This window comes from Arabidopsis lyrata (assembly GCF_000004255.2).
Source record: "Arabidopsis lyrata subsp. lyrata unplaced genomic scaffold ARALYscaffold_3, whole genome shotgun sequence".
NCBI lineage: Eukaryota > Viridiplantae > Streptophyta > Magnoliopsida > Brassicales > Brassicaceae > Arabidopsis > Arabidopsis lyrata.
This window is the reverse complement of record NW_003302553.1, coordinates 7429944-7456590: the sequence shown is the minus strand read 5'-3', so window position 1 is coordinate 7456590 and position 26647 is coordinate 7429944. Positions and strand designations below refer to the sequence as shown.

Below are 26647 nucleotides of genomic sequence, written 5' to 3'. Positions count from 1 at the left end.
TTTATCGGAAGACTGTTTGATGATGATTCAGAGTTCTCGAGTCAAGAAATGATAATGCGTTGATGTTTGGCTTGAAAAATGTGATAAAGACACTATTTTTGGCTTGCTTGATTTAAGATTATCATCAATATAAGAGTTTGGAAAATTATATAATTTGTTTGGATTGGTAAAAAAATATGTAAAACTGTTTTTGCAACACGAAAATGGAAAGAGCAAGGTAAGGCATTCCTAAAGTTATGTTTTGCTATATTGGTGAAAGAGCAAAACACAGGAAACGAAGAATCTGCCTGGACTGCGAGAGAGGGTTAATTACGAATATTTCAATTATATAGAGGCTCTTCTGTAATTTTATAAAAATACAAGCCCTCGTTTTGCAAATTCGTTAAAAACGACGAGTCAGCCGAGGCAGAAACCCTAGAAATCGCCCGAGTCGAGTTTAATTCGCTCTATCTCGTCCCGTGACTCGTCCCTTCCTCCGCAAAAACGCTTCTTCAATTCGTAGTTCAAATTCGTCCCTCGACGCCTAAAGATGTGTTCCGACTTCGCTTAAGCTCTACCTCCATTTTCTCCGGTCTAAAAAATCGACAAAACCGGCAAAAAAAATATCGCCTCCGATTACGAAAGTTCTCAGCTTCTTAGGTAAGTTTTAGAAGAAAACCCAGTTCAGTTCTTTGTTCTTCCTTTACAAAATTGATGACAAATGTTGTTTTTAAATCCGTATATGTTGACCACATTTCTTTTCTTTCCTCTTTGTGTTTATTGAATCCATGCATGTTGTTTTAAAGATGTTCTTGTTTTTGTTTTAATGAAAGCACTCTTGTAGATTGAGGCTGCATTGGTTTGTGGAACTGTTAAAGTTTGAAGCTTTTAAATGGTTTAACAATGGCTCCACCTGGATCGATTGGAGTGGTTGACCCTGGATGGGAGCACGGTGTTGCACAAGACGAGCGGAAGAAGAAGGTTAAATGCAATTACTGTGGAAAGATTGTTAGTGGAGGGATATACAGATTGAAGCAACACTTGGCTCGAGTTTCAGGAGAAGTTACTTATTGTGATAAGTCTCCAGAGGAAGTATGTCTGAGGATGAAGGAGAATCTGGTGCGTTCCACCAGAAAGCTGAGGCAGTCTGAGGATAATAGTGGGCAGTCTTGTTCCAGTTTCCATCAATCTAACAATGACGATGAAGCGGAGGAGGATGAGCGGCCCTGCTGGTCTAGAAGAAGTAAGGGAAAGCTAGGCTTGAGTGATGGGAGTCTTCTTCGGTCTTCAGGTTATATTGATCCTGGATGGGAACATGGTGTTGCTCAGGACGAGAGGAAAAAGAAAGTGAAATGTAATTACTGTAACAAGATTGTGAGTGGCGGTATTAACCGTTTTAAACAGCACCTGGCGAGAATACCTGGAGAGGTAGCGCCGTGTAAAAATGCTCCCGAGGAGGTTTATGTTAAGATCAAAGAGAATATGAAATGGCATCGAGCTGGGAAGAGGCAGAATAGACCTGATGATGAAATGGGAGCTTTAACTTTCAGAACGGTCTCTCAGGATCCTGAGCAAGAAGAAGACGGAGCAGATCATGACTTCTACCCAATCAGCCAAGATAGGTTGATGCTGGGAAATGGAAGGTTTAGCAAAGACAAAAGAAAAAGCCTTGATTCAATGAACATGAGATCTGTCTCTGAAGCAAACCCAAAAAGAGTGAGGATGATTCCGTTTCAGTCACCTTCTTCTAGCAAGCAGAGAAGACTATACTCTAGCTGTTCAAACAGAGTTGTATCACGGAAAGATGTCACATCCTCCATTTCCAAATTCTTCCACCATGTAGGAGTTCCCACAGAAGCAGCAAATTCTCTGTACTTTCAAAAGATGATTGAATTGATTGGTATGTACGGAGAGGGTTTCGTTGTGCCCTCGAGTCATCTGTTTTCTGGTAGGCTTTTGCAGGATGAAATTTCAACAATCAAAAGCTACTTGAGGGAGTACAGGTCTTCTTGGCTGGTTACAGGTTGTTCTATAATGGCAGATACTTGGACCAACACAGAGGGCAAGAGAATGATCAGTTTCTTGGTCTCGTGCCCTCGTGGTGTCTTCTTCCACTCTTCGATTGATGCCGCTGATATAGTAGAAGATGCTTTAAGCCTTTTCAAATGTCTAGACAAACTAGTTGACGACATTGGCGAGGAAAATGTGGTGCAGGTTATTACACAGAACACTGCTATCTGTAGAAGTGCTGGGAAATTACTTGAAGAAAAGAGAAAGAATATGTATTGGACTCCTTGCGCAATGCATTGCACAGAACTGGTTCTTGAAGACATCTCAAAGCTTGAATTTGTATCCGAGTGCTTAGAGAAAGCCCAAAGAATCACAAGATTCATTTACAATCAAACATGGCTGCTTAATCTCATGAAGAACGAATTCACTCAGGGACTAGATCTTCTTAGACCAGCAGCCATGCGCCACGCTTCCGGTTTCACCACTCTTCAAAGTCTTATGGACCACAAGGCCAGTCTCAGAGGTCTGTTCCAATCTGATGGCTGGATTTTGTCACAGACCGCCGCCAAGTCTGAAGAGGGAAGAGAAGTGGAGAAGATGGTGTCAAGTGCTGCGTTTTGGAAGAAGGTTCAGTATGTTTTGAAATCGGTTGATCCGGTGATGCAGGTGATTCACATGATCAATGATGGTGGCGATAGACTATCTTTGCCATATGCTTACGGTTACATGTGCTGTGCGAAAATGGCGATCAAGTCTATTAATGGCGATGATGCAAGGAAATACGGGCCGTTCTGGCGTGTGATAGAATACCGTTGGAACCCATTGTTTCATCATCCTCTCTATGTGGCTGCATATTTCTTCAACCCGGCATATAAATATCGTCCTGATTTTATGGCGGTAGGTATGATTATCACTAATTTGAATCAATCACTAAAACTTTCTGCGATTTCCTTACTTTTGCTGTTAATGTGAATGAATCTGCAGCAGTCTGAGGTTGTTCGTGGAGTTAACGAATGCATTGTTAGGCTTGAGCCTGATAATACGCGTAGAATCACAGCATTGATGCAGGTGAGACAAAAATATATCAACATGTCACACATTGTTCTCAGAACCTGAGGTTAAACCAACTTTTTGTTGACATGTTTCAGATTCCGGAGTATACTTCTGCAAAAGCTGATTTTGGAACGGATATAGCCATTGGCACAAGAACAGAGCTTGATCCAGCCGCTTGGTGGCAACAGCATGGGATAAGCTGTTTGGAACTTCAGCGAGTGGCGGTTCGGATACTGAGCCACACGTGCTCGTCTGTTGGGTGCGAGCCTAAGTGGAGCATGTACGACCAAGTTAATAGTCAATGCCAGAGCCGGTTCGGGAAGAAATCAATGAAAGATCTAACTTACGTTCATTACAACTTACGGCTCAGAGAAAAACAGCTGAAGCGACGGCTACAACATGACGATGGACCACCACCGAGTCTTAACTACGCATTGCTGGATCAGTTGCTCCCGGAATGGCTCGTGGCAACTGGGAAGGACGAGGTACTTACTTAAAATATCAAACGCTAAATACCATTCCACTGATTTTATATAATAGGATGATAAATGTAGTTGTTGTTTCTTTGTGAAGGAGGAGACTTTGCAAGGGGAAGAGAGGGCAGAGAACGAAGACCATGAAGACGATGAGGACGAGGAGGAGAACTGTTATAACATGGGATCTGGTAACGTTGACGGTGAAGGTGAAGACAATCTTGATCTTTACGATGATGATCTTAGCGACGATGATTAATTAGTGTCACTTTAGTGCTACGGTTCTAACGAACACTAAATGTATTTTGAATTCTAGCATTGTATCCTTAAATAAATATACATTCGAAAATATGATGAATTTTGTTGGGGAGAAGATAAAAATTAAAGTAATATTATTAGTAGGTGAATTAGTGAAAGTGAAATAATGAATAATATATCCATTAAGTTAACAACGGATATATATGGGACCAAAAAGTTGGCGCCGCGCTGTCATAAGCCAGTTTTTTGTTATTTATTTAACTAACGAATATCTGTCTTTTTGATTTATTTTATTAGTCAAAATGAAAAAAAGAAAAACAATACACCTGACAGCTTCTCTTTCCTTTTTTTTTTGTTTTTTTTTCCGGTTCTTCGACGCCCTCTGTTTCTTCTTTCTTTCATTCTCTCTAAAGTCCTCTTTACCCAGATTTTATCTAAATTTTTTTATGTTTCTATTTTTGGAGATTTAACTTCAGTTTTTGTCAAATTAGGCTTTTGATTTATTTTGGAGAAATTTAGATGCAGTGAGAGGATTTCTGTGTTTTTTTTTTTTTTTTTAACTCTTTAGGGTTCACCGGCTGAGAGAGTAATTCCGGGTTAATTCCGTCGGTATCTATTTTTTCTCCGGCGACATGGCTTCCAATCTTCCTATGAGCCCTCAATTAGAGCAGATCCATGGCGAAATCCGTGACCATTTCCGAGCCCTCGCGTATGCTTTCTCTATCTTTGTTTTTCGTCTTGTTCGATTTCTCTCATTCTCTCTCGTGGTTACGAAACACTTCTGATATATTTTAGGGTATTTGGAATTTTAAGTATCTTATATTGAACTATCAGATGCTTTTGAGTTAATAAGATTGAGTATCACTGAATCTCATTTAGTGGGGGTTTATGTGTGTTTTGCTGAATGCTGATGACAACGAGTAGATTTAGGCATCACCCGAAAGATACTTCTTTTTATGAAATGAAAGATTCACCATTATCTGTTTTGCAGGAATGGTTTCCAGAGGTTGGATAAGATCAAGGATTCAACTAGACAAAGCAAACAACTTGAAGAACTTACTGAGAAGATGAGAGAGTGTAAAAGGTCTATATGCTTTACCATTATGTTCTCGGCGTTACAACATCACTTTTTTCATGTTTGTAAATCTCGGAAGCATTCTTGCTAATTTTCTTTAGTAGTAGAATGTATTATGAGATGGATGTGATGCTGTATAATGAGAAGGAAAGAGTATTGATGTGACAAATCCATAGTTCACTAATCTATATTTGCTTATCTAATGTGTGCTTCATGTCAGGTTGGTCAAGGAGTTCGACCGTGAGCTCAAGGATGAGGAAGCTAGAAATTCTCCTGAAGTAAATAAGCAATTGAACGATGAGAAACAATCTATGGTGAGTTATTATCTTCTATCATCACTGTGTTGATTAAATTCATCCAGGCCTTTCTTTAATTATACTCCAATTTTATGTTTTTTTTTTTGAACTAACTCCAGTGTTATGTATCTGAAGTAAATGTATGAATATTAACTCTTACTAGCACCTTCTTTAAGTTCTATTATGCAGCATCAATCTTATTCAGTTTGTTCAATCTTTAGGTGTATTTGTGACCAAATGGATATATTAAGGCAGATATTGAGTGTCATTGTGTATCTATCGCTCCTCTCTGTATTTTGTATCTGCTACCGTTTTGTTTGTACGGAATTTTTAACATCTGCGTTAACTTTTTCATTGTGTATAATGTTACAGATCAAGGAGCTCAATTCTTACGTTGCACTAAGAAAAACGTAAGTGTTGCTATCATTCCTCTATAAGAAGCTGGTTATTTGAATCTCATACCTGTCCTGTTTGGGGTTTTGATTTCACATCGATCCGTTCAGCATATGTCTATAGGATTCATTTGGCTTTTATGAGTTCATACATTTTACCTTTGTCTTGAATCTCAGGTATATGAGTACCCTTGGCAACAAGAAAGTTGAGCTTTTCGATATGGGAGCTGGAGTTAGTGGCGAACCTACAGCTGAGGAAAATGTTCAAGTGGCTTCATGTGAGTCCTTATGCATGCTTGTCTATTCAGTTGCCATCAAAATATGAGTTTGCTTAGAACATCAAGAGATTGATATGCCTGAATATTAGATTTTCCAATGCGATATGTACTTGAATATGTTAGATTTGTAACTAATTCTCTCTGGTTATTCGTCTGGCATCATTTATGATGTCTGTCAGTAAATGTCTGGCAGATGGTTATATGGTACTAGAAATGTTATCGGTGGCCTAGATGATATCCAAATTGCTAGAAATGTATGATTCCGATAATTTGATTTGGCGCGAAGTAGATTATTTTGGGAATGTAAAAACTGGGGAAGGCTTATGTCATTTTTATCATGTATAGCTATGTCAAACCAGGAGCTTGTTGATGCTGGAATGAAAAGAATGGATGAGACTGATCAGGCCATTGAGCGCTCAAAACAGGTAAGTTACAGAAGGAATTATGTTCCCCTTAGCCTTTGTTACTATATGTCTATATCTATGGTAACATCTTGTTCCTTTCAGGTTGTAGAACAAACACTCGAAGTTGGAACTCAAACTGCAGCTAATTTAAAGGGACAGGTAATTCAAAGCATTCTCCTTCGCTTCCATATTAATCTTATGAGTACAGTCTTAAACAACCTGAAAATTGTGCAGACGGATCAAATGGGACGCGTTGTTAACCACTTGGACACTATTCAATTCTCAATCAAGAAAGCCTCCCAGCTGGTGAAAGAGATAGGGAGACAGGTGCGTAACCTCATATGAACGTAGATTTATCCTTTTTTGCTTGACCTCAAAACCTGAATCCTTGTCTCTACTTATTTCAGGTGGCTACCGATAAATGCATAATGGGGTTCCTGTTTCTCATTGTATGTGGTGTAGTTGCCATTATCATAGTGAAGGTACTGTCATTACTCATGAAAGTTGTGATTGCTCATTAGCAAAGTTGTAACTCTGGTTTTTGTATAAACTCTTCAGATCGTGAATCCGAATAACAAAGACATTAGGGACATCCCAGGATTAGCTCCTCCAGCGCAATCGAGGAAACTATTGTACTTGAGGAATCAAGACTACATGTGAGATTATAAATCTCTATTTGTATATTTATTCACGAGGAATGAGGAAATTGCATCTTGAGGTTCGATATTTTATCTTCTTTCCTTTTAATTTGTTAACACTCCATTTCATGGATGAGAGAGAGGGTTTGGGGCTTGTTGGCATTGTGTGCTTTGATAGTTGCAGAGTCTTGGAGATGTTTATATTCTTTTGCTTTTTAACCCAATTGTTTGAATCTGGGTTTTGATTGGAGGGTGTGTAAATTTTCAGCTTTTGTCTATTTCTTTTTCTTTTTGTTTTGTAGCAACTCATCACTTCTTTTGTATAAAATTCAGACCATGTTATACTCTCTCTCACGTTCTCATTAGATTCTTTTCTTCGTCCTTCTGTAGAAAGTTTCAGGACACAGCTGGAATTTCCATTTCTGTAACTTGGTTAGTACCGAAGAACGTGATGAAGAGTACTACTAATACATTTCTGACATCGAGGGTCTATGAATCTATTGTAACCTCCTTCATATACTCGTCTTGTTTCACCTTTCTATTTACTAGAGAATCGGAAATTTACCTATGAAGACATTGATATAAGAGATGGTGCTCAGAAGTCAGAAAATTGAATCCAGAGTCTGTTGATGGTGGAAGAAATAAAGACTACAAATATATCACTTAAACGTCAATTCACTACAAACGAATTTGAGAATTTTTACGTTTTTAAGCTAATCATTGGTAATAATCTCCGCTATTCTATCTCATAATAAATTTGGAATTTTGAAAGGAGCAACACATTTTTCACCTGATGCTGCTGCAACTTCTTTTTTTGGTTCAAAGATTTTTTTTCTAAGTAACAGAAAAAACGAATTGGGAAGCAAAATGTCTATTATACGTTTATACCAGCATCTTAAGCAGCGTGATTTCCGAGCTGCGTCCGACCAATATGAGACAACCGGGATGTGATCAAAGGGGCTTCCTCGTCGTTTACCTCGCCTCCTACTCTTGGGATCTCCACACTGTCATTAGGATTGAATTTATCCGAAGACTTCTTCTCCATCTTATACTCCTGTGTTGTGTTCATCAGTTGTTACATTAGAAGGAAAAAAAAAAGTAATTTGGTCAACACTATAATTTGCAAGTCTGTGGTTTTTTTTTGAAAGGACGATAATATGACTATGAATCCATATCGGTTAATATGGGAGGCTATCAGGTTTTAAGACCTTATATATGGCATGTTAATGGATTTCTGGGCATCTGAAACAAGCCTGAGATCTGCTAGAGCTTAGAGATCGATAAACTGTTTGACTGACTGACCTTATTTATTCGATCTGGAAGACCGTCAGCAGTTGGTTGAGACGCCTTCACATCCCTTACTTTAATGTAATTGTACATAACGACACCACATAGCGCTGTGTCAAACACATGACAAGAACAAATAGTTATGTGGGCAAAAACAAGTCCAGAAAGAAAATTATATGTTTACAGCATCACATTTGTTGTCAAATGAAGAAATCTACCTATTGCGTATCCAGTGATATTCAACCCAGTGATTGTGGACTCGGGGAAAATGACAGTTGAGAGGGCTATAAGAATCCAGTCTTTGAGAACACCAGCCACCCGGATGGTTACTGCACCTGTTCTCCCGATTACTAAGAATATGGAGAAGTTCAAGGCAAGAGCACATAGGGCATTGGAGAAAAATATCCAGAAGTTGAATTGGATCTGTGAAACTTCCATTGTGGGTTTCTCTAACACATACCAAGGCAAGGCCAGAAAAACAAAACTGCAAAAAAAATGAAGGCATAGTGTGTCAAGGAAAAGATTATGTTATTGTGTGCAGTAGAGGAGATCGAACTTTCCATCTAGCGATATATAATAATACGAGAAAATAATGTAACGTAATATACGTATACAAACTGGAACTAAAGGTTTAAGCAGTATCAATACCTGCATGGAGCTATGTAATACAAGCTGGTAATAGGATTCAATGTCAAACCCTTCTTCTGGAGAAGAACTTGAGTTAGCACCAGTCTAAGTGCTTCAGCAAAGATGCCTGTCACCTGATAGACTGTGCCAACTATATTGAAATGAATTTCCCCATAAGAGGATATCACAACTCCAACACTGACCAGCAACATGTTCGAGAACACGTCGCACCTTGGTTTGTCAGTGCCACACACAACTGCCATGATAAATGTCGCTACTGGCACTGAAAGTCCATAGTCACATACTCACATATTAATATGCTTTGTAAATGAATAGATAAACTAAAACATATTCTGTAACCAAAATGTTAAATCTACACATACTTAGAGCTTTCAGCATCTGAATGAAGGCAACAGAAATGTGCAAATATGCAGTATTGCCAAACCTGCACAGAGGAGAATAAAAAATAGTGAAGAGACAGTTTGGGAAGCAAAGACAACTAGAAAAGACTGAGTTTTCCTGAGCCTGATGGCCAGTAATTAAGAAGCGCATCAATAAATTGTGTTTACTGTCTACAGAACAGGAACTTACCAGAGACTTGATGCAAAAAATGCGCTTATAGGTACCACACAGGTTGCATATCTGGACCCAAAAAGAGTGTCAAAATAGAGAGATGGTGGAGCTTACGTACAAGAGAACAAAAAAAAAAGATGAAAAATATCGAGTAACCTGGCTTACATTTCAAATGTCATTTTAACCGGAGCTACAACCTACAAAACAGAGGAAAAACTTATCACCGCATTAGCAAAAGAGTCTAAGGATCCACAAAGAAGATAATATTATAAAAGAGAGCTCCACATAAGATGTGCATGAGCATACTCCATGTTGTCTGCATTTAGGATACCTTGAAGACGCGAATAAGAAGGAAAGCCACGAATCCAGCAAACCCCATATGGATCATTGTCAGCGTTATAGGAAGTGGAAAATTGAAGTATTTTGGGGATAAAACCCACTGCAAATAAAAGGGACATGATTTAGAAGTCAGACTCTACTCTAACAAAAGCTGAAACAAGATACAGTTATAGTTAGCCCTTGCATATCTAACATCTGACGTTACAGTCACAATACTATCATCCCTAGGTAGACACAGGGAATAGGAAAAACTACTATTCGACATCCTTGCTACAAAAAGGGTTTGGCTATGGTTTCATCTCAGATACATAGAATATAATTCAAACATCTAATCCTTATATCGGAGATACAACCTGTAACATGCAAACTACACATTTCTGCTTAACAATTAGATACATTGATAAAGTATGAAATAGCCTCTAAAAATCACCTTATTGTACAGTATAACTCCTGAAGAAAGTATAATGTAGATCAGCAAGTAGATATAAGTTAGTACAAGCGTCTTGTTTATCATCTTTGCCATTTTCCTCGTTCCCTCACTTCAGAGAAAAAGCAAATAATCTTCCTTTGACAATCAATTTCTTGTCACTGCACCAATACCAAAACACAGCAGGATGAAAACCAGGTGCAAAGGCTCTGTGGCCATTACCTGAAACCCAATAAAAAAAAAAAAGCAAAAATTTTGTCATCCAATGTAGATTTAACTAAGCAATTGGATTCACAACAACAAAATTTTGCCCCAATCACAACCTACGACCAACGGGAGCAGGATAAAATCTAGAGATCACAATCAGAGAAAAAAAAAAAGCGAATTGGATCAGATCCGAGAACGGAGAGAAGAAGAGACATTACTACCTCGAGATCATAAGCCGAGAAACTGGAAATTATCAGCAAAGACAACAAACGCACAACAAATCTAGTAGCGATAGATCAAGACGAACAACACTATCTGATTAAACAAATTCAGGAACTCCAGCAGAATCTGATGATACGACGACGAATTCGTGAGAGCTTCTATTGGAATCAACGAAACAGAGAAGAAGAAGAAGAAGAAGAAGAAGATGATTTATATTAATAGAAAGAACGTAGAACTGGAGATAGCTAGCTACAGTAGTTTTAGTTGGAGGAGAAGGAGATTGGAAACTTTAAATTAATTATATTTTCTCCAGATTTAAAACAATAACTGAACCAAAACTAATTAAATTAAATGGACGGTAGAGATTAATAGGCTAATCAGCAGACTCTGAATCTAACGGTTAGGGTTACATCTCTTGTATGTGGAGCAGTGTTCTAAAAAGCGGTCTAGATTGGGCTTGATGGGCCTATATAACAACTTCTGCTGGATCAAGAGACTTTGTTTTAGGCCCGTTTATGATCAAGATAATTTTGAAGAGAGAAAATTCTGCAAAATCTGAAGAGAGATAATGATGTGAGTGTGTGTAATTATCGATATGGTTATGTTTTGTATAATCTAGATTTAAGGTCTAATTCACGAATATAATATTATGTTTTTAAACGTGAGATTTGAGAGGTTTATTGTATTCAATTAAGAATAACCAAGTGAATGTGATATACTAACTAATTTTATAATTGGAGGTCGTATTCTACCTTTTTTTCTTATTAATTGGTATTACTAACTAATTTGTGTCGGCAATCACATATTGTTGATTTGTTGTCAATTTATTTCTGCAATAAAACAAATTATATATAAATCAACTTACTGATATAAATCAATTGTGTACGTATTACACCTTTAATAATTCTCTCCTTCAAGATTAGACATGAGAGTCTTGATAATTGATTTCTATGCTTTAGTTTGGTTGTTTTGATTTATACATTGTTGTATTCGAAGCTTTTGTGTTCAATATCCAAGCTTAACGCATATATAAAACCCTTTTTATCCAAATCTCTTGCTTTCTTATTATGGTTACAAGTCCAAAGCTTGCATGACTCCGTTACCAGTTCATATTTTCAGTTTCTAACGGTACTAATCAGAGAGTAAGTGAGACTTTGAGAAAATGTGACAAAGGATCGAGTTTTGATACAACCATGTCCAAACCGACAATAACCAAAGCAAAGCATAGAAGGTAACTACATTAAGCTAACATAGGCCATAAACTAGATGAACTTCTTTGGAAAATGGTCACTTGAAAAAAAACAAAACAAGAAATGAGAAATGGATAGTTTAGTATGGATTTTTGTGATTTGGGCAGTTTATGCTATTTGAATTGTAGCTCTACTTTTTTAAAAGTGACAATTTTCTTAAGAAGCTCAAATTCTATCCACAATGGCAGCACTATCTATTTTATGCAACTTGTGATATTTTTCTAGAACAAACTTCCGACAATATTTTTGTTATGATTTGGATGCATGCATGTAAACTTAAGAGACAAAAATAGAGCTTACATAATCACTAATCCTTGTTATTATTTTCTAAAAAAATATAAATCATTGTTGTTAAGACCCTAATACATTAATTTTTGGACTATCTTATTTGCTAGTAGGACAGGTTGATGTAAACCCAACAACTGCAAGACAATAACAAAATAATAAGACAGCAACAAAGAGAAAAAAAAAAAAAAAAAACCGCATATAAACCAGAATAAAACAAAAAGTTTAAGAGAAAATGAAAGAAAAGAAAGAACTAATATATAAATCAAATAAAATATCAATAACACCAACTAATTAAAACCCCATTGTTGGCTAGCTTTTGGAGGCGGACTAATCATGCAATTGTTTCTTACGCGTGGTCTAAATTATTGTTCTACTTCTATAACCAATCAGCTTATTGTTATTTTTAAAAGTATATATACAATTATTAGAAATATCATCTGCCGTCGTGTTTAGGTTACATGTACTATTAGGTGTATCTGATATACAGATTTATAGTTTTTAAATTTAAAATCACATAATGCATGCATTTGTTTATGTTTTTATATATTACTTTAGAGATAGTTATGTTTGGGTAAATTATTTTAAATTGGGTTTCATACTATTTTTTTTTAACATACGATCGGGTTTCATACAATATATATAACACTCGTGACTTTGTATATACCTATTACTACATGAACTATAAACTTTGTATTAAATCAACCAATGCATCATATATATAGGTAAAAGATTAAGAAAGTCAAATTATTTACAAATTTATGTTTTAGTAGTTATGTTATACTTTAGTTATTTATTTGTAAACAATTTAACATATTAAACGTTTGAAGGAGACGTAAAAAATCATGCGAATGAAACAAAGTAATGGTTTATAATAAAAAAAACAAAAAAAAAAAACAGAAGAGAAAGAGATAGAGAATCATTTGTCGAGCTGTAAATTGTATGATGATGAAGGTAATGTCTCTTGAATTCCACGCAGCAAGACAAAGGCATTCTCAGGTTGACTTTTGTCAAGCACACGCAAAGGCAACATTATTACTGCTTTATTTAATCTTCATTTTTTTTTCTCTAATTTTTCTTTGATTTTAATCTTAAGTATAAGGGTTAGAGTCTTAGATACTCACATGTATATACCCTATACTAATACAATTTTTTTTTCCTAAGCTGTAAGTATCATTAATATGAATTTTCAGGTTTTTATATGATGGTTAGAACTTATTCCATTTGAAAATCTTGACAAAAATAAAATAAAAACAAGGTTTCGAATTTTTTGGGGAGAAATCTGTGAAGATTCATCGCAGCAACAACGTCATTAAATTGCGGAAGAGTCGTCTTTGTCTTCTTGATGTGTTGATGTTTTTAAGCTCACGGTCAATAATACAGTTTATTTTCATATTGTTCTGATGATTTGATATCGCCTAACTTCGTTGATTACATAAATGTTAAACTGTATAAATAACAACTAGCTAGCACAAACTTGTATATTAGTTGATTACATAAATGTTGAAACAAAGAATATTTTTAAACATTAGTTGGCATTCTAGATGAAGTCCTCATATTCTCTTGTTAAATGTATAAAATTGTAACTATTTTTCTTTTGTCAACAACTTATAACTAAGATTAAAGAAGTATTAAGTACGAGAACATATATATATATATATACTATGCATTACATGTCATTTCACATTAAATTTTAAGTACGTTAGACGCTAATATTTTCTTGGTCCTCTACTAGATAAGTTGATATGATTTAATTAGTGACTCATAAGTTCACGAAACAATTTTTCCAAGGCTAATAATACGTTTGTTTCTTACACGTCGTCAGAGTAAGTATTTTTGAAACGTTTCATAGCGAGATAATCAGATACGTTGAACTAACTCTAACTGGAGTGTGGAGACGACGTGCATTTATATGAAATTAAGTTAGCATATTTTTGCAATTTGCATGCCATTTTTTCTTTTGGTTAATTTACTTTCAGTTGCATGCCATTTAAATTCAATTAATTACATTATGTTACTTATACGATTAATACATTGATTTCTACACGATATTCACAAAAAACATGGAAACACGCATCTTTTTTTTTAACATCTTATAATATTTTAATTCTTGTTTATTTTATAAATGATGTATGCCTTCCTTTTTTATTATTTTCTAACGAATTCAAAGAATCAAAATCCACGATTCTGATTTAGCAGCCGCTCGTTTCCTTTTGTTTAATCCTTCAAAAAACCAATGTACTTACTTAATAAATAAAAATGCGTAGTGGAGAAGAATAAACGTAAAGCTGGTTATAATATAATGAACAAATTTATTACCTTAAAGAGTTAGGTGCAACGTCTAATTTAATAATGTTGACCAAATTGTCATATTGATTAGTAACACATATTACAAGACTTATTTTAATAAACAGTGTAAACACTTTCTTTGAAAATTGTCGTCGCCAATCACGGTCTATAGCTTCGTCACCTTCCTATCATCATATCCTTTTTTTTTTTTTTTTGGGTAAAATATCCTTATTTTCTTCTTTGTGTATGTGAATTTTTTTTTCTCAACAACTAAAGTGTACATTCATATGCGATCTTACTTTTTATTGAAGGCAACGTAAAAGTTCTTGAAGGAGTATTGAAATTTCAATTAATTACCTAAGGTATTTAAATTAATTGAAATTTTCTCTAAAATGAAATCGAATGTAATAATTAGTGAGCTTACTTTTTGGAAACTAGCAAAACTATGTCTGATAAAGAGTTAATAGTGAAACCCACTTTACCAAAAAAAAAAAAAAAAGAGAAATCTCCATTATACAAATAAAGTTTTGTTAATAAGAAAGAAAGAAAATTAAATGAATAATTTAACGCCGAAAAAAATGAATAATGAAATCTTTTATTTGGATCAAATTAATGAATTTTTTAAAATTATGATTTTTATTTAGAAAAAAAGACTAATAAAACGAGAAAAAGACGAAAATACATTAAAAAAAAAAAAAAAGCAAACACAGCCCACAAAGCATAAAAATATTCCAGAAGAAGAAACATCAAAGAAAGCTTCAAACTTCTTTCTCTATTTCCCCCTCTTTTCTCTCTCACCATTGGCAACCCTACAAAGATCTCTCTCTCAAGATTTCTGAAAATGGAAATATAATCTCACTGATTTTCTTTTTTTTTTTCTTGTTTCGTTTTCTCTATGTTTTGTGGGTTTCCTTTATTAACCCGAGCTGTAGTCTCCATCTCCCAGCCGGACATAGAAAGAAAAAATAGAGGAAATTTGTTCACAAAGAAGGTATTGCGTTAATTAGAATCGAAAGATCTTTATTTTTGAATCTCTGTAGTTTCAAAGGTTCAAAGGTTCGATCTTTGTTTGTGGGTTTGTGTTGGAAGCTTAAAAGTTTCTTACTTTTTTTCTGTGTTTCATACGTTTAGCTTCTTACAGTAATAACAAATGCTTCTACTGTCTGGTATCGGAATAGTTTCTGCGGTTTTAAATTACAAGTTTTGGATGATTCAGAAGTTGATATGATTATGGAACTTGTAAATTTTTAAATTTTTTACAGCCCAACCCTTTTGTTTACTTCAACTCATTGGTATCAGATTTAGATTGTTCTTGATTTCTTTGGATGAGATTGAATTTCTTATATGCTCTGCTTTGTTACTTTGCTCTGTTTGGTTCTGTTGCGTTTAGGTCCTTTTGTGATAAAGTTGATGTTTTTGGATTATGATTAGCCTAATCACCTTGTTCTTCATTTCATTACATTTTTCCAATATTTTTAGAGAAAGATCTGAGAATTGACTATAGCATCACCATTAGCTTCTGTTTCTTCCTCTTTCCCCCGATCTTATAGGTTCTTGATTACATTGATAATCCATTTCAAATTCTGCAGGTACATATATATATATACAAAGTCTCTGTGAAATATGGCATCTCAGCTAAAACGAACTCTAACCAAGAGATACGGTGTTCTTGAACTGTGGGAGATCATAGTGATTGCTCTATTTGCAGTGTTCATAGTAATCCTTGTCATTTCAGTATGGCTCAGCTTCCGTAAAAAGTCCAAAAGATCTAATGCCACAACGCTTCCTGTAACTCAAAGCCCTCGCTTTACTGAAGAAATCAAAGAAATAAGTGTTGATCATGTTTCATCTAACAACAATGGTACTTCTTACCCAACTCTTGATGAGAAATTCGTTGAGGACATCGAGAATGGCGATAAGTTTTCTGGTTCTTTGGAGAAAAAACCCGCGGTTGGGTCACATTTGCCTCCTAGTACTCCTTTAACAACAGCTCCTTCACCTCTCTTGGGTCTGCCTGAGGTTTCTCACATTGGTTGGGGTCATTGGTTCACTCTCCGTGACCTTCAACTCGCGACTAATCATTTCTCAAAGGAGAATATCATCGGTGATGGTGGATACGGAGTTGTTTACCATGGAACTTTGACTAATAAAACCCCTGTGGCTGTCAAAAAGCTGCTCAACAATCCGTAAGATTCTGATTCACCTCTCTTTATCTATCCAATGCTCATCTCTGAGATGAAATGTTTTTGTTACATTAGAGGGCAAGCTGATAAAGATTTCAGAGTTGAGGTGGAAGCTATAGGACATGTGCGGCATAAGAACTTAGTTCGGCTTCTTGGATATTGCGTTGAAGGAACACATAGGATGCTGGTTTATGAGTACATGAACAATGGGAACTTAGAGCAATGGCTTCATGGAGACATGAATCACAAAGGGCACCTCACTTGGGAAGCTCGGATCAAAGTTCTTGTTGGCACTGCAAAAGCGTAAGTCCCCTTAAACCACTTGATGATTACTTGTTTTCTTTTAACGTAAGCTCATGAGAAAGTTGGATTGCATTTTTCTTAACACAGGCTGGCTTATCTTCACGAAGCTATTGAGCCGAAAGTGGTGCATAGAGACATAAAATCGAGCAATATACTGATGGATGACAACTTTGACGCAAAGTTATCTGATTTTGGTCTTGCTAAATTGCTTGGAGCTGATTCAAGTTACGTCAGTACTCGAGTTATGGGTACATTCGGGTGAGTAATGAACTGAAGGCTGTAGCTATAACTTTACTTTTTCATAATCTGCATTGGTTAATGAGACATTTTTCTCTGTTCAGGTATGTCGCGCCTGAATATGCTAACTCTGGTCTCCTCAACGAAAAGAGCGACGTGTACAGCTATGGTGTTGTTCTCTTGGAAGCTATTACTGGAAGGTATCCAGTGGATTATGCGCGGCCTAAAGAAGAGGTACAAAACATTCATCTTTTCTCTAGATTGTGGAACACTCTGAAATCAGAGGTTGATCTTGATTCTTGAAATGTGTTTTTAGGTGCATATGGTGGAGTGGTTAAAGCTGATGGTTCAACAGAAACAGTTTGAGGAAGTGGTGGATAAAGAGCTTGAGATCAAACCATCAACTAGCGAACTTAAACGAGCACTTTTAACAGCTTTGAGATGTGTTGATCCTGATGCAGACAAGAGGCCAAAGATGAGTCAAGTGGCTCGAATGCTTGAATCAGATGAATACCCTGTGATGCCTAGAGAGGTAATCATAATGACACACAATGTAGAAAGACTGATTTTCTTGTGTGAAACCAGAGTGTTCATAATTGGTTTGATGAAATGTTTTAATCAGGAAAGAAGAAGAAGGAGAAATCAGAACGCAGAGACGCATAGAGAAAGCACAGACACGAATAAAGATAATGATATAATAACAGATGCAAAGATTTGAGCAAGGAACAGAAACATGGACCCTTCTTTATGACTTTTAGATTCTTTGGAGATTGTTTAGATTCTTTACTGTGTCTATAAGTTAATTATGTGATATATATAGATACAGAGAAGAACACGATTTGTTTCTTTTGTCTGGAGGAGGAGAGAGCTTTTGTATAGCTTTGTTGCACTGTCTTTTTTAATACCTTCATACAGAGTCAGTTACAGACATATATTTACAAAATGAATTTTATTTGGATCTTTAAAGTTTTTTTCCCAACAAGTCCTTTAGTGATAAGATGCATTCAAGATCGAATAGCTATCAAATAGAGTGGGGGTTGTATAAGGATTAGAATTTAGAGTGAACATTTTGGTTTTATAAAAGTTAGAATCAATGTAAACAATTCGTCATTTACTCTGATCATCTTTATCAAAAATATCTTCTTCAAAACCCCCACAGAAATGAACTAAAGTTAGTAAAACGTCTCAATAAAGAAAGAAAAAGTTGTATAGGCAGACGCATGAAAAGAGTTTTGGTATATCTTTGCCTCGCATATAGTAGAATTAGTAGAAACTTACATCACAGACATGAAATAATATAAAAATAGAGTAACATTCAGGTCTTTCCAAGTAAGATTTTCGGTGAAGTGGCAGGGTTTTATGAGAGAAATAAAAGCCTATTTCACAAATTTACACAAATCGGATTCAAACAAAAACAAATGAAATAGTGATCATCATAAAGGGTGAAATCAGGCTGGAGCATATCAATACGGGTTCCTGTGCGGTGTCTGAGGAGCAGAGCGAGGAGGATTGAGCAACGGCTGAAGGGCCTTCACTACTATGCTCATGTTTGGCCTGAAGTCTGCCTCATATTGCACACACAGCGCAGCTACCGCAGCCAGCTGATCATAACGAGTCACACAAGAGAAAACCAAAATCAGACTCCAAAAATCATATCCAGGTTTAAGGTTTCGATACTTAGGTTCTTGTGTCTGAAAAAGGTATTTTGTATTTCAATGTAGGCCTATCATAGGGAACACATCAAGAGGGAATCAAATCAAATTCGTTTTATTTACAACCAGGCGGACAAGTTTTAGCTTGTCGTAGTTGATTGTGGGGTGCAATGGATGGAGAAGTAGTTTCTAAGCCATATCCTAAGGTACACCTTTTCTACTGCAACAGTGAGAAGTATGACAAGGTTATGGGGGAAATTACCTTAGCAACAGCTTTGGGAGGATATTCTCCGTTTAGTCTTGCGTCAACACACTGCTTCACCTTGTCTTCACTCAGTTTAGGGGTTGCCTGAGACACACAAAAGCGTTATCATTGAGTACCACGTTTTTGTTTCTAGGGAAAAGTTCAGTCTCTATTATCTCACAAGCAAGCAGAGTTTGCTTCAGAAAGGCTTCACTAACAGAAACCCACCTTTATCCAGACTTTATAAAAAAACAATTCGCACTGCTTTTTCTTATTTGATAAATTCTAGTTTAGGAAATTTCTTTCTAGCAAAAGAATGACTACACCAAATCAATAATTTCTTTAGATGTAAAGCGGTATTGTCAAGTTACTAGAGGATTTTTTTGGTCATTCCTAATAGACTGAATAAATCATATATTTTCTAAGATTTTCTTATAAATATGAGTCAAAAAGAATAAGAAGCAGAGAACGATGTATTACCCATGTCACAAGACTCTGCTGTCCACGCGGTAAGGTATGATCAACTGGTTTACGACCTGTGAGGAGCTCCAGCAGAACAACGCCAAAACTATATACATCACTCTTTGTGCTCAATGTCCCCGTCATTGCATACCTAAATTGCAGAAGCAAATATGTTTAAGAATCTAGTTTGGTCAATGGGAAGAGATGCAAGACATACAAAAGTGTAAATGTATGATAAAATGATTATCAAAGCTGAGTCCAAGTGAAGGATTTAGTGCATCAGAACATTAGATAATGATAACAAATGATATATCACTGTTCAAGATAAATGATATCTAAAGGGACTTACTCTGGAGCGTGATAGCCAAAGGTTCCGAGCACACGGGTTGAGTGAAGGCGTGCAGCCATGTCAGGGGCTTGGTTGGACAGATCAAAATCAGCAATCTTGGCAACATCATCGTCGAACAGAAGTACATTGCTGGATTTGATGTCTCTGTGGATAACATGAGGGTTCGCCTTCTCATGCAAGTACTCGAGTCCTCTAGCCGCACCAACAGCAATTTTGACTCTCTGGTGCCACGACAGAACAGGACCTGGCTGTGCTCCTTTAACACCTTTTCGACCTGCACCAGTGAATACACCACAGTTCATTAGTTTCTCCTCCACAGATCTCAGAAAATGGTATGCATCTTCCTTCGATTGTAGTTTCACATGTCCAAGTCTAACTGAATCGATGGTTTACATTAGTAACTTACCATGAAGAATATCATGAAGAGATCCATTAGGAGCATATTCATAAGCAAGAACACGGAGTGGGCCATCAACACAATAGCCCAGAAGCGCAACAACATTGTCTTGTCGCAATCTCGAAACCATTGATACCTGTTAAAGTTTGTCATCTCAGTAACAAAGCAAAAAAAAATCGACAAAACAACCCCAAAAAGAGTGACTTCGTGCAGAACTATCAGAGCATATGAAGTATAATATCTAGGTGGGTATCCAACCAAGAGCAAAAAATTCATTCAGGAAACATATATGTGAGATGAAGGCCACAACAAGACTGAGATGATATATATTGTAGCATCTACCTGGGCAAGAAATTCTTGATCTGGTTGCTTACTAGAATCCAGTTTCTTAATGGCAGCTGCCTTACCACTTTTAAGAATACCATAAAACACTCTTCCATATGAACCCTCACCAATCAAGGACTTTCCACCATAATTATCCGTTATATCCCTCAATTCATCAGCTGGAATGGGCGCAACAGAGATAGGCTGCATCTGAATGACTGGAGGGTTCTTGGGAGGATCTGCCCTTTGATGATGACCTCCATTGTAACCTTAACAACAGTTAAAAAAGTTCATAAACTTAAGCCGCCAAAGAATGGGCAATAAAGATAAGGGTAAAGCAGTTGAATTCAGGAGTAAACTAAGCTACCTCCTGTGTTATGCACTGGCTTTGGTCCAGTTTCAGCAACTCTACGGAAATCCTCACCACCACAACAACCAAAGCAGCTCATTACGCTTCTCTAACACACGAAACTGTATCAGAATATTCATATCGCAAAACGTCAGTAATGGTGTTACAGAACAAGACTTTACATACGAAAATTTAGAAGTAGCTAATTTTTTCCCCAAATGAAATGGAGCAAACTAATGCTCAGACAAAGCCTCGACGAAAAGTTTCTAATTATAGGGTTTAAGCAGAATCAAACGGAAACAGGATTTTTCATAAAAAACAATTTTTTGCATCAGAAGAGTAAAATCCTTCTTCTACATGATGATGAAATTTCATTACAAAAGCATAATTCGATCAAAATCGAGACACTTATAAATGATACATTTGGTGACCTAGACTATCACAAGTCAACGATCGTAACCCGTAAAATGGATTTCAAACTGAAAAAACTATCAATAAACTCCCAAAAATCCGTTAATACAATCCAATCGGCATGAAATCGAACCCTAGGAACAAAATTTCCCGATAAATACGGACATAAAAGGAAAGACCCAAAAAGAGAGAAATTTAAGCGAGTTGGTAAGAAGAAGATAGCAAAATTACCTTTTCCAAAAACGAGAATTAGAGAATCTCAAAAGATAAACAAGAGTCGAATTCTCCGATGGTAGAAGAAAGCAGAAGAAGGTTTCTTCTATCTCTTTGTTCGTGTAGGGTTGGTGAAGAAACGCAGACTTTTCTTCCCGGCGGAAATTTACAGTAAATGCTATATAGGGTGCGCTGATGCGCACGTTAGCAACTTGTCTACTCTTTATATTACGCTTTTATCAGGTCAAAACTCAAAAGTCTTAATCGACTAATTAATTAGCCATTTGATTGGTCGATCATTTCTTATATAAAATTTTTGAATTGCCCGTAACAAAAAAATACAGAAATTTATGAAACCCCGCACTGTGGGTCAGGTTCTAGTATGTACTAATACATAGGTCAGTAATTATTTCAATAAGAAAATTGTGTTCAATAAAACTTTTCAAATAAGTCCATTTTGTAGTGGGTCATAGAATAACAATCACATAATTCTTTTGTTTTCTAGTTTGTTTTTGCGTTTACGAAATAAAACCATATTTTTTTTCGTACAATTGGTATTTTAAACATGTAAGGAAAACCAAAATAGACGGCTGATAATATTAATAAAAAGATTAATGTATAGTAGTATATGATTTTTGTGGAATATAATAAAGTTGTAAAATGTAGAGGTCAAGGATGGGAAGCGAGTATCTTTTGACCTTCAAAGGTGATCGATCGTGTTCTTTAAGTTTGGTCGTCGGTCTACAAGTCAACAACCACCTTGAAGTTTTCGCGTCTCAATGTCTTCTTCCTTTTTTTTGGTACTTGCATTTTTTTACATTAGGCAACACATCAAAGAGTTCAATTTTTCATTTTTTCTTATGTAGCATCCTGCTTGTAATGTATTTATGAAATTTTTTTCATTCATATATAAAAGATCCAATATACGAGTAATTTAAATGAATATGGCTTCAATATATAATTAAGTGTAAACAATCTCAACTCACCCTCTATCTTTGAAACGCAAACAAAACTTACATTTATTTAACATTAAAAAAAACAAAAACTTACATTAAATGTTTGCGATTTTCTAATAGAATATTATTGTAAAATGTAAATGTAACTACTAAAAACAAACATGAAATTATACTTTTTCACTAGCATTTGGTAATTATGTTTACGATTGACAATATATGTCAAACAAAATGTAACAAGCCTTGAAATTGCGAAACTCTGACTTGGAGATGCAATGCATCAGTGGCAGAGCTAGTGAAGTACGAGTTTTTTTTTTTTTGGGACGTTTAGGTATGTAAATGGACTAATTTGTTATCAAATTCCTTCTGTTGTTTTCCTTTTGTTGACTCTTTGCTTGATCTGCACTGAGCTTGGAACATATAAGCACCCAAGTGGACAATCATGAATTTCTGAAGTTTCTCCGTGATCAACGTCTCTGAAATATCCATCCACTCCAATGATATAAGCTGTGTTACGAAGAGGAGTCTGTACAACGCCACTGTCTTTATCTTTCTCTTTATCAAAAACCACAACCACTTTCTTCTCTTCTTCAATGAAGAAACTCCCTTCTGTGAGACTGTGACTCCAAATTGAAAACCAGTGAGTGGTATCCATATCAACTGTTAAGAACAACTTGTTCCACGACACCACTTCAGGCTCAATTTTAGTCATAACCCAAATCTCCATATGTAAGTTGTCCTAACGCTGAAATAACACACAAGTTCCTCTTCTCTAACACTAGAAAGAGTCAATTATAAATACTCAAATCTTGGGGACGTTTAGTCTGTATCCGCTGCATCACGAGGATGCTGAACAATTAAGAAAATCTGAGAGAATCACAGGTTGTGCTGGTCAATGTTCAAGGTAGATCATCATGGAGTCTCTGCAGCGCTGGTTTGATCCAAAACTAAAACTGTTCCATGTACACATTTGATAAATGTTGGGTAGGTCTATTTGCATCAATCCAATTCGAGGACTTAGATGAATGAGTTGGCTTGGTCTTCTGGTTAGATTTGATCAACCAAACTCTTGGTCTTTTTTTTTATTGGCATTGTACTAGTGAATTGCTACATGAGAATTTATCATCAACCTAAATCTGACCAACATCTCATCAAGGCGTAACAGCTGAAGCACTTGCGTAGTCAAGACCACTCTGGTGGTAAGGCTAACCAAGATAAAAAAAAAGGTGTAGGAAAGCAGACGATGGTAATTCTGTAATAACTGGCATACATGAAGAAAATGTAGCAGTAGATGGTTTCCAAAACTTACAAATGGGACATTAGGATGGGTACTGCAAATTCCTTGTCATTGGGTGCTCTTAAAAAGCGGTTTATTGGTTATATACAGGTGAATTTGGGTCCTTGAAGCATTGGATTGTAAAGATAGAACGTATATATTCTCATAACGCTGCGGCTCTCAACTCCTAAGCCGCAGTAGCTCGGCTCTCCATTGCTTCAGAGAACCCTATATATATTAAAAAAAAAAAAAAAGGTTTGATTGCTTCTAAACGAGAAAGGCAGCCGCTACTGCCTGCAGTGACGAAACGAACAGACTAAATATCTAAAATTTGTTTCTAATTGTTACATCATCATCATAGAAATATTAATCTAATATGGTGATATTCAAATCTCATTGCTTTCATGTATTAAATTTCTTAAGTGATCGATACAAATTAATATAATTGGCTAATATTATTGTTCAAAGAACATAAAGAGAGGCCAAGATTTAGACTAATAAACAATCAGATTCTTTTTTCTTTTGCCTCTTTGCTTGATCTGCACTGAGCTTGGAACATACAAGCACCCAAGTGGAGGAGCACAAACTGAAGTTTCTTTGAGATCAACGTCTCTGAAATATCCATCCTCTCCAATGATATAAGCAAAGTTGCGACGGGGGGTCTGCACCTCGATATTGTCTCTATCTTTATCTTTATCAAAAACTACAGCGAGTTTCTTCTCTTCGTCAATGAAGAAACTCCCTCCTGTAACTCCAAATTGAAAATCAGTGAGTGGTTCCATATCCACTGCTAAAAACAACTTGCTCCATGACACCACTTCAGGCTCAATCTTAGTCGTAACCCAAATCTCCAAATGTAAGTTGTCCTCACGCTGAAATAACACAGCAAGTTGCTCTTCTCTAACACTAGAAAGAGTCACAGTGTCTTCATCATAAGAGCGAAACGGCAGACGAAGACGCGGTCCAAACCTTTCTTTTGTAAAATCAAAACATATCAAGAAGTCAGGAATCTCTACCGTTGATCTTCTTTCTCGATACTTCTCTAAAGCAAACCAATAAGTATTTCTCTTGAGAGTCACGCCATGTGCAAAAAACAGTATATGCCAGTCGGAAGTGACATCAAGAACCCTCCATGAGTTAGAGTTTAACTCGTAGATTTCGTACTCAACAATACTCTCAGACGAAACTTCAACAAATCTCAAAATTTTGTAGCTGCAGCATGATTTGCTATTCTGGTATCCAACAGCATACCTATACAAGTGCCGTTTATGACGAAGACTACTGGGCTTGAACCACAAGGTTTGGCCCCAATACGGATTCCAAACAACGAGCCTAGAGCAGTCTTTTGGGATGCATAAGACTAAACCATCACAGTGATAGACTCTAGATATATCGACTTGATTGGAATCGTCTAGGCTAATAAGTTTACCTTGACGGTTTATAGTTTCGTCAACGCCCTTGCAGAGATTGATGCCCATCAAATAAACCTGAGAATCCATAACCATGACCACCATAAACTCCCTTGCTGCCGCTGCTTTTGCTTGAGCAAGGTGTTTCCTTGTAAAGCTCCGATCTTTGGATAAAGTGTTCCACTTTTTGCAAGCAGCTCGGAACCCTCTCAGAGATGTCACCGGAAGCCTAGACAGAACCTCCTCTGCCAAATCACTTGGAAGATCGGACATTGTCGTCATTTTTGCAGGTAATTTCTCCTTCGTTGCTGCTTTTGCTTGAGCACGATGCTTTATTGTAAAGCTCCGATATTTGGATAAAGTGTTACACTTTCTGCAAGCGGATCGGAATCCTCTCGGAGATGTTACCGGAAGCTTAGACAGAGCCTCCTCGGCCAAATCATTTGGAAGATCGGACATCTTCGTAACTCCTTCTTCTTAATTGCTGAATTTTCTTGAGCAAGTTGCTTCTTTGTAAAGCAACGATCTTTGGATAAAGTATACCCCTCTTTGCAAGCACATCGGATTCCTCTCCGTGATGTCACCGGAAGCCTGGGCAGGACATCCTCTGCCAAATCCTTAGGAAGATCGGACATCATCTTCAATTCTTTCAAAGGATCCATATAACACAAATAATTTAAAGCTTTAAGAAGAAAAGGGAGAGACGCTCTCTTTTTCCGCTCTGGCTGGGGTTACAGATTTTGTTCCGGCGACCTATTTGAGGACACAGAAAGTCAGAAACCCTCACCGAAGACAACCCAATTGTGGGCTTGAGAATCTAATGGGCTCTAACTGTGGACCAAGACAAATTTTAAGAACTCTTCACCTTCAAATTTTCTATTTTTTGGTGTATTTTGTACCAATTTCTTCTCTAACTTCAACAACTGCCTCATAGCCGTAGTCATGGGCTTCAAATTTTATCGCTTGGTGTGTTTCGTTGATTTGCAAGGTCTTAGCCCATTTGAAACCCAATAACTAAATCTAGCATTTTCGGACCGGACAAGATCTTCACAGAATGGCGTAACTGTACAGTTTTGCCTATTTTAAATCGGACAAGATCAGATTTAGACCACCCAACATAGTCTTATTTGACAACCTAAGCTAGCCGACACACTACTATGAAAAAGCAAACAAAAGAAGAATTCTATGTTGTCTTTTTACCGGTGGCAAGTGGACCCTTCCATAAAAGAGTAAAGAGACAGCCTGTGTATGTGTAATCTCTAATTATGTTCACCGACACAAACCCTTCTCCAATTACACAACTTCTACATGATTTACGACATTAATTATCATTAACTCTTTAAATTCAGATTTACATGCTCAAAAATATCTACTAACTAAAGATAATTTGCAGCATTAATTTGATTATTTATTATAATCGTCGTGATTCGTGATATTCAATAGATGCTGTCAAGTTGTACTCGCACGCGGTGGTCCAGTGAAGCAAATCCAACGGTTTAAAACCATCTTATATTTCTAGATCT

General features: G+C 36.4%; 6 protein-coding genes across 11 annotated transcripts; 3 read left to right on the top strand and 3 right to left on the bottom strand.

Moving 5' to 3' along the window:
* The first annotated feature begins 418 nt into the window (after positions 1-418).
* On the top strand, positions 419-3913 carry LOC110230454. 3 transcript variants are annotated; one of them, XM_021033439.1, is made up of 5 exons: positions 419-639; positions 824-2886; positions 2977-3057; positions 3138-3527; positions 3616-3913. In XM_021033439.1, the coding sequence occupies exons 2-5, from the start codon at positions 883-885 to the stop codon at positions 3772-3774; spliced, it is 2634 nt and encodes an 877-aa protein (XP_020889098.1). In that variant the 5' UTR covers positions 419-639; positions 824-882; the 3' UTR covers positions 3775-3913. The 3 variants fall into 3 exon arrangements, with proteins under 3 accessions (XP_020889098.1, XP_020889096.1, XP_020889097.1); XM_021033437.1 differs by having other exon boundaries at positions 420-639; positions 2974-3057; XM_021033438.1 differs by having other exon boundaries at positions 420-639; positions 813-2886; positions 2974-3057.
* A 209-nt stretch (positions 3914-4122) lies between these two features.
* LOC9319128 (novel plant SNARE 13) lies at positions 4123-7424 on the top strand. 2 transcript variants are annotated; one of them, XR_002333559.1, is made up of 11 exons: positions 4123-4482; positions 4765-4857; positions 5069-5162; positions 5517-5554; positions 5714-5814; positions 6160-6239; positions 6321-6377; positions 6453-6545; positions 6626-6700; positions 6777-6936; positions 7247-7424. XR_002333559.1 is itself a non-coding variant. In XM_021033548.1 (10 exons), the coding sequence occupies exons 1-10, from the start codon at positions 4406-4408 to the stop codon at positions 6876-6878; spliced, it is 810 nt and encodes a 269-aa protein (XP_020889207.1). In that variant the 5' UTR covers positions 4123-4405; the 3' UTR covers positions 6879-7206. The 2 variants fall into 2 exon arrangements, 1 of the variants encoding a protein (XP_020889207.1); XM_021033548.1 differs by lacking the exon at positions 7247-7424 and having other exon boundaries at positions 6777-7206.
* Positions 7425-7458: 34 nt separating this feature from the next.
* On the bottom strand, positions 7459-10846 carry LOC9321277 (probable sugar phosphate/phosphate translocator At3g17430). 2 transcript variants are annotated; one of them, XM_021033518.1, is made up of 10 exons: positions 10538-10846; positions 10113-10331; positions 9675-9782; positions 9509-9540; positions 9362-9412; positions 9154-9215; positions 8792-9053; positions 8362-8627; positions 8159-8253; positions 7459-7910 (listed from the first exon to the last, which is right to left on the bottom strand). In XM_021033518.1, exons 2-10 carry the CDS (start codon positions 10203-10205, stop codon positions 7752-7754), a joined length of 1128 nt encoding a protein of 375 aa, XP_020889177.1. In that variant the 5' UTR covers positions 10206-10331; positions 10538-10846; the 3' UTR covers positions 7459-7751. The 2 variants fall into 2 exon arrangements, with proteins under 2 accessions (XP_020889177.1, XP_020889178.1); XM_021033519.1 differs by having other exon boundaries at positions 7487-7910; positions 10535-10823.
* Positions 10847-15003: 4157 nt separating this feature from the next.
* On the top strand, positions 15004-18051 carry LOC9319127 (probable receptor-like protein kinase At3g17420). The gene is made up of 7 exons (XM_021033483.1): positions 15004-15353; positions 15952-16548; positions 16621-16848; positions 16936-17106; positions 17190-17319; positions 17402-17617; positions 17708-18051. The coding sequence occupies exons 2-7, from the start codon at positions 15986-15988 to the stop codon at positions 17801-17803; spliced, it is 1404 nt and encodes a 467-aa protein (XP_020889142.1). The 5' UTR covers positions 15004-15353; positions 15952-15985; the 3' UTR covers positions 17804-18051.
* A 253-nt stretch (positions 18052-18304) lies between these two features.
* LOC9319126 (pto-interacting protein 1) lies at positions 18305-21648 on the bottom strand. 2 transcript variants are annotated; one of them, XM_021033521.1, is made up of 8 exons: positions 21505-21648; positions 20881-20984; positions 20532-20782; positions 20199-20325; positions 19793-20066; positions 19462-19594; positions 19000-19086; positions 18305-18686 (listed from the first exon to the last, which is right to left on the bottom strand). In XM_021033521.1, the coding sequence occupies exons 2-8, from the start codon at positions 20960-20962 to the stop codon at positions 18549-18551; spliced, it is 1092 nt and encodes a 363-aa protein (XP_020889180.1). In that variant the 5' UTR covers positions 20963-20984; positions 21505-21648; the 3' UTR covers positions 18305-18548. The 2 variants fall into 2 exon arrangements, with proteins under 2 accessions (XP_020889180.1, XP_020889181.1); XM_021033522.1 differs by having other exon boundaries at positions 20881-20971.
* A 2439-nt stretch (positions 21649-24087) lies between these two features.
* LOC9321276 (putative F-box protein At3g17620) lies at positions 24088-26639 on the bottom strand. The gene has a single exon (XM_021033489.1). The coding sequence runs from the start codon at positions 25581-25583 to the stop codon at positions 24210-24212; it is 1374 nt and encodes a 457-aa protein (XP_020889148.1). The 5' UTR covers positions 25584-26639; the 3' UTR covers positions 24088-24209.
* Positions 26640-26647: the final 8 nt, after the last annotated feature.

Excerpts from the sequence above, each read along its gene's own strand:
- LOC110230454 (XM_021033437.1), top strand. The coding sequence starts at position 883 with ATGGCTCCACCTGGATCGATTGGAGTGGTTGACCCTGGATGGGAGCAC. Across the intron at positions 2,887-2,973 it reads ATCGTCCTGATTTTATGGCG|CAGTCTGAGGTTGTTCGTGG; the intron begins GTAGGTATGATT and ends ATGAATCTGCAG. Across the intron at positions 3,528-3,615 it reads TGGCAACTGGGAAGGACGAG|GAGGAGACTTTGCAAGGGGA; the intron begins GTACTTACTTAA and ends TTCTTTGTGAAG.
- LOC9319128 (XM_021033548.1), top strand. The coding sequence starts at position 4,406 with ATGGCTTCCAATCTTCCTATGAGCCCTCAATTAGAGCAGATCCATGGC. Across the intron at positions 5,555-5,713 it reads TACGTTGCACTAAGAAAAAC|GTATATGAGTACCCTTGGCA; the intron begins GTAAGTGTTGCT and ends CTTGAATCTCAG. Across the intron at positions 6,701-6,776 it reads TTGCCATTATCATAGTGAAG|ATCGTGAATCCGAATAACAA; the intron begins GTACTGTCATTA and ends TAAACTCTTCAG.
- LOC9321277 (XM_021033518.1), bottom strand. The coding sequence starts at position 10,205 with ATGGCAAAGATGATAAACAAGACGCTTGTACTAACTTATATCTACTTG. Across the intron at positions 9,413-9,508 it reads GTTAAAATGACATTTGAAAT|ATATGCAACCTGTGTGGTAC; the intron begins GTAAGCCAGGTT and ends TTTTGGGTCCAG. Across the intron at positions 8,254-8,361 it reads TATCACTGGATACGCAATAG|CGCTATGTGGTGTCGTTATG; the intron begins GTAGATTTCTTC and ends TGTTTGACACAG.
- LOC9319127 (XM_021033483.1), top strand. The coding sequence starts at position 15,986 with ATGGCATCTCAGCTAAAACGAACTCTAACCAAGAGATACGGTGTTCTT. Across the intron at positions 17,107-17,189 it reads CGAGTTATGGGTACATTCGG|GTATGTCGCGCCTGAATATG; the intron begins GTGAGTAATGAA and ends TTCTCTGTTCAG. Across the intron at positions 17,618-17,707 it reads ACCCTGTGATGCCTAGAGAG|GAAAGAAGAAGAAGGAGAAA; the intron begins GTAATCATAATG and ends TGTTTTAATCAG.
- LOC9319126 (XM_021033521.1), bottom strand. The coding sequence starts at position 20,962 with ATGAGCTGCTTTGGTTGTTGTGGTGGTGAGGATTTCCGTAGAGTTGCT. Across the intron at positions 20,326-20,531 it reads ATCAAGAATTTCTTGCCCAG|GTATCAATGGTTTCGAGATT; the intron begins GTAGATGCTACA and ends AAACTTTAACAG. Across the intron at positions 18,687-18,999 it reads CTCCCAAAGCTGTTGCTAAG|CTGGCTGCGGTAGCTGCGCT; the intron begins GTAATTTCCCCC and ends CGTTATGATCAG.
- LOC9321276 (XM_021033489.1), bottom strand. The coding sequence starts at position 25,583 with ATGTCCGATCTTCCAAATGATTTGGCCGAGGAGGCTCTGTCTAAGCTT.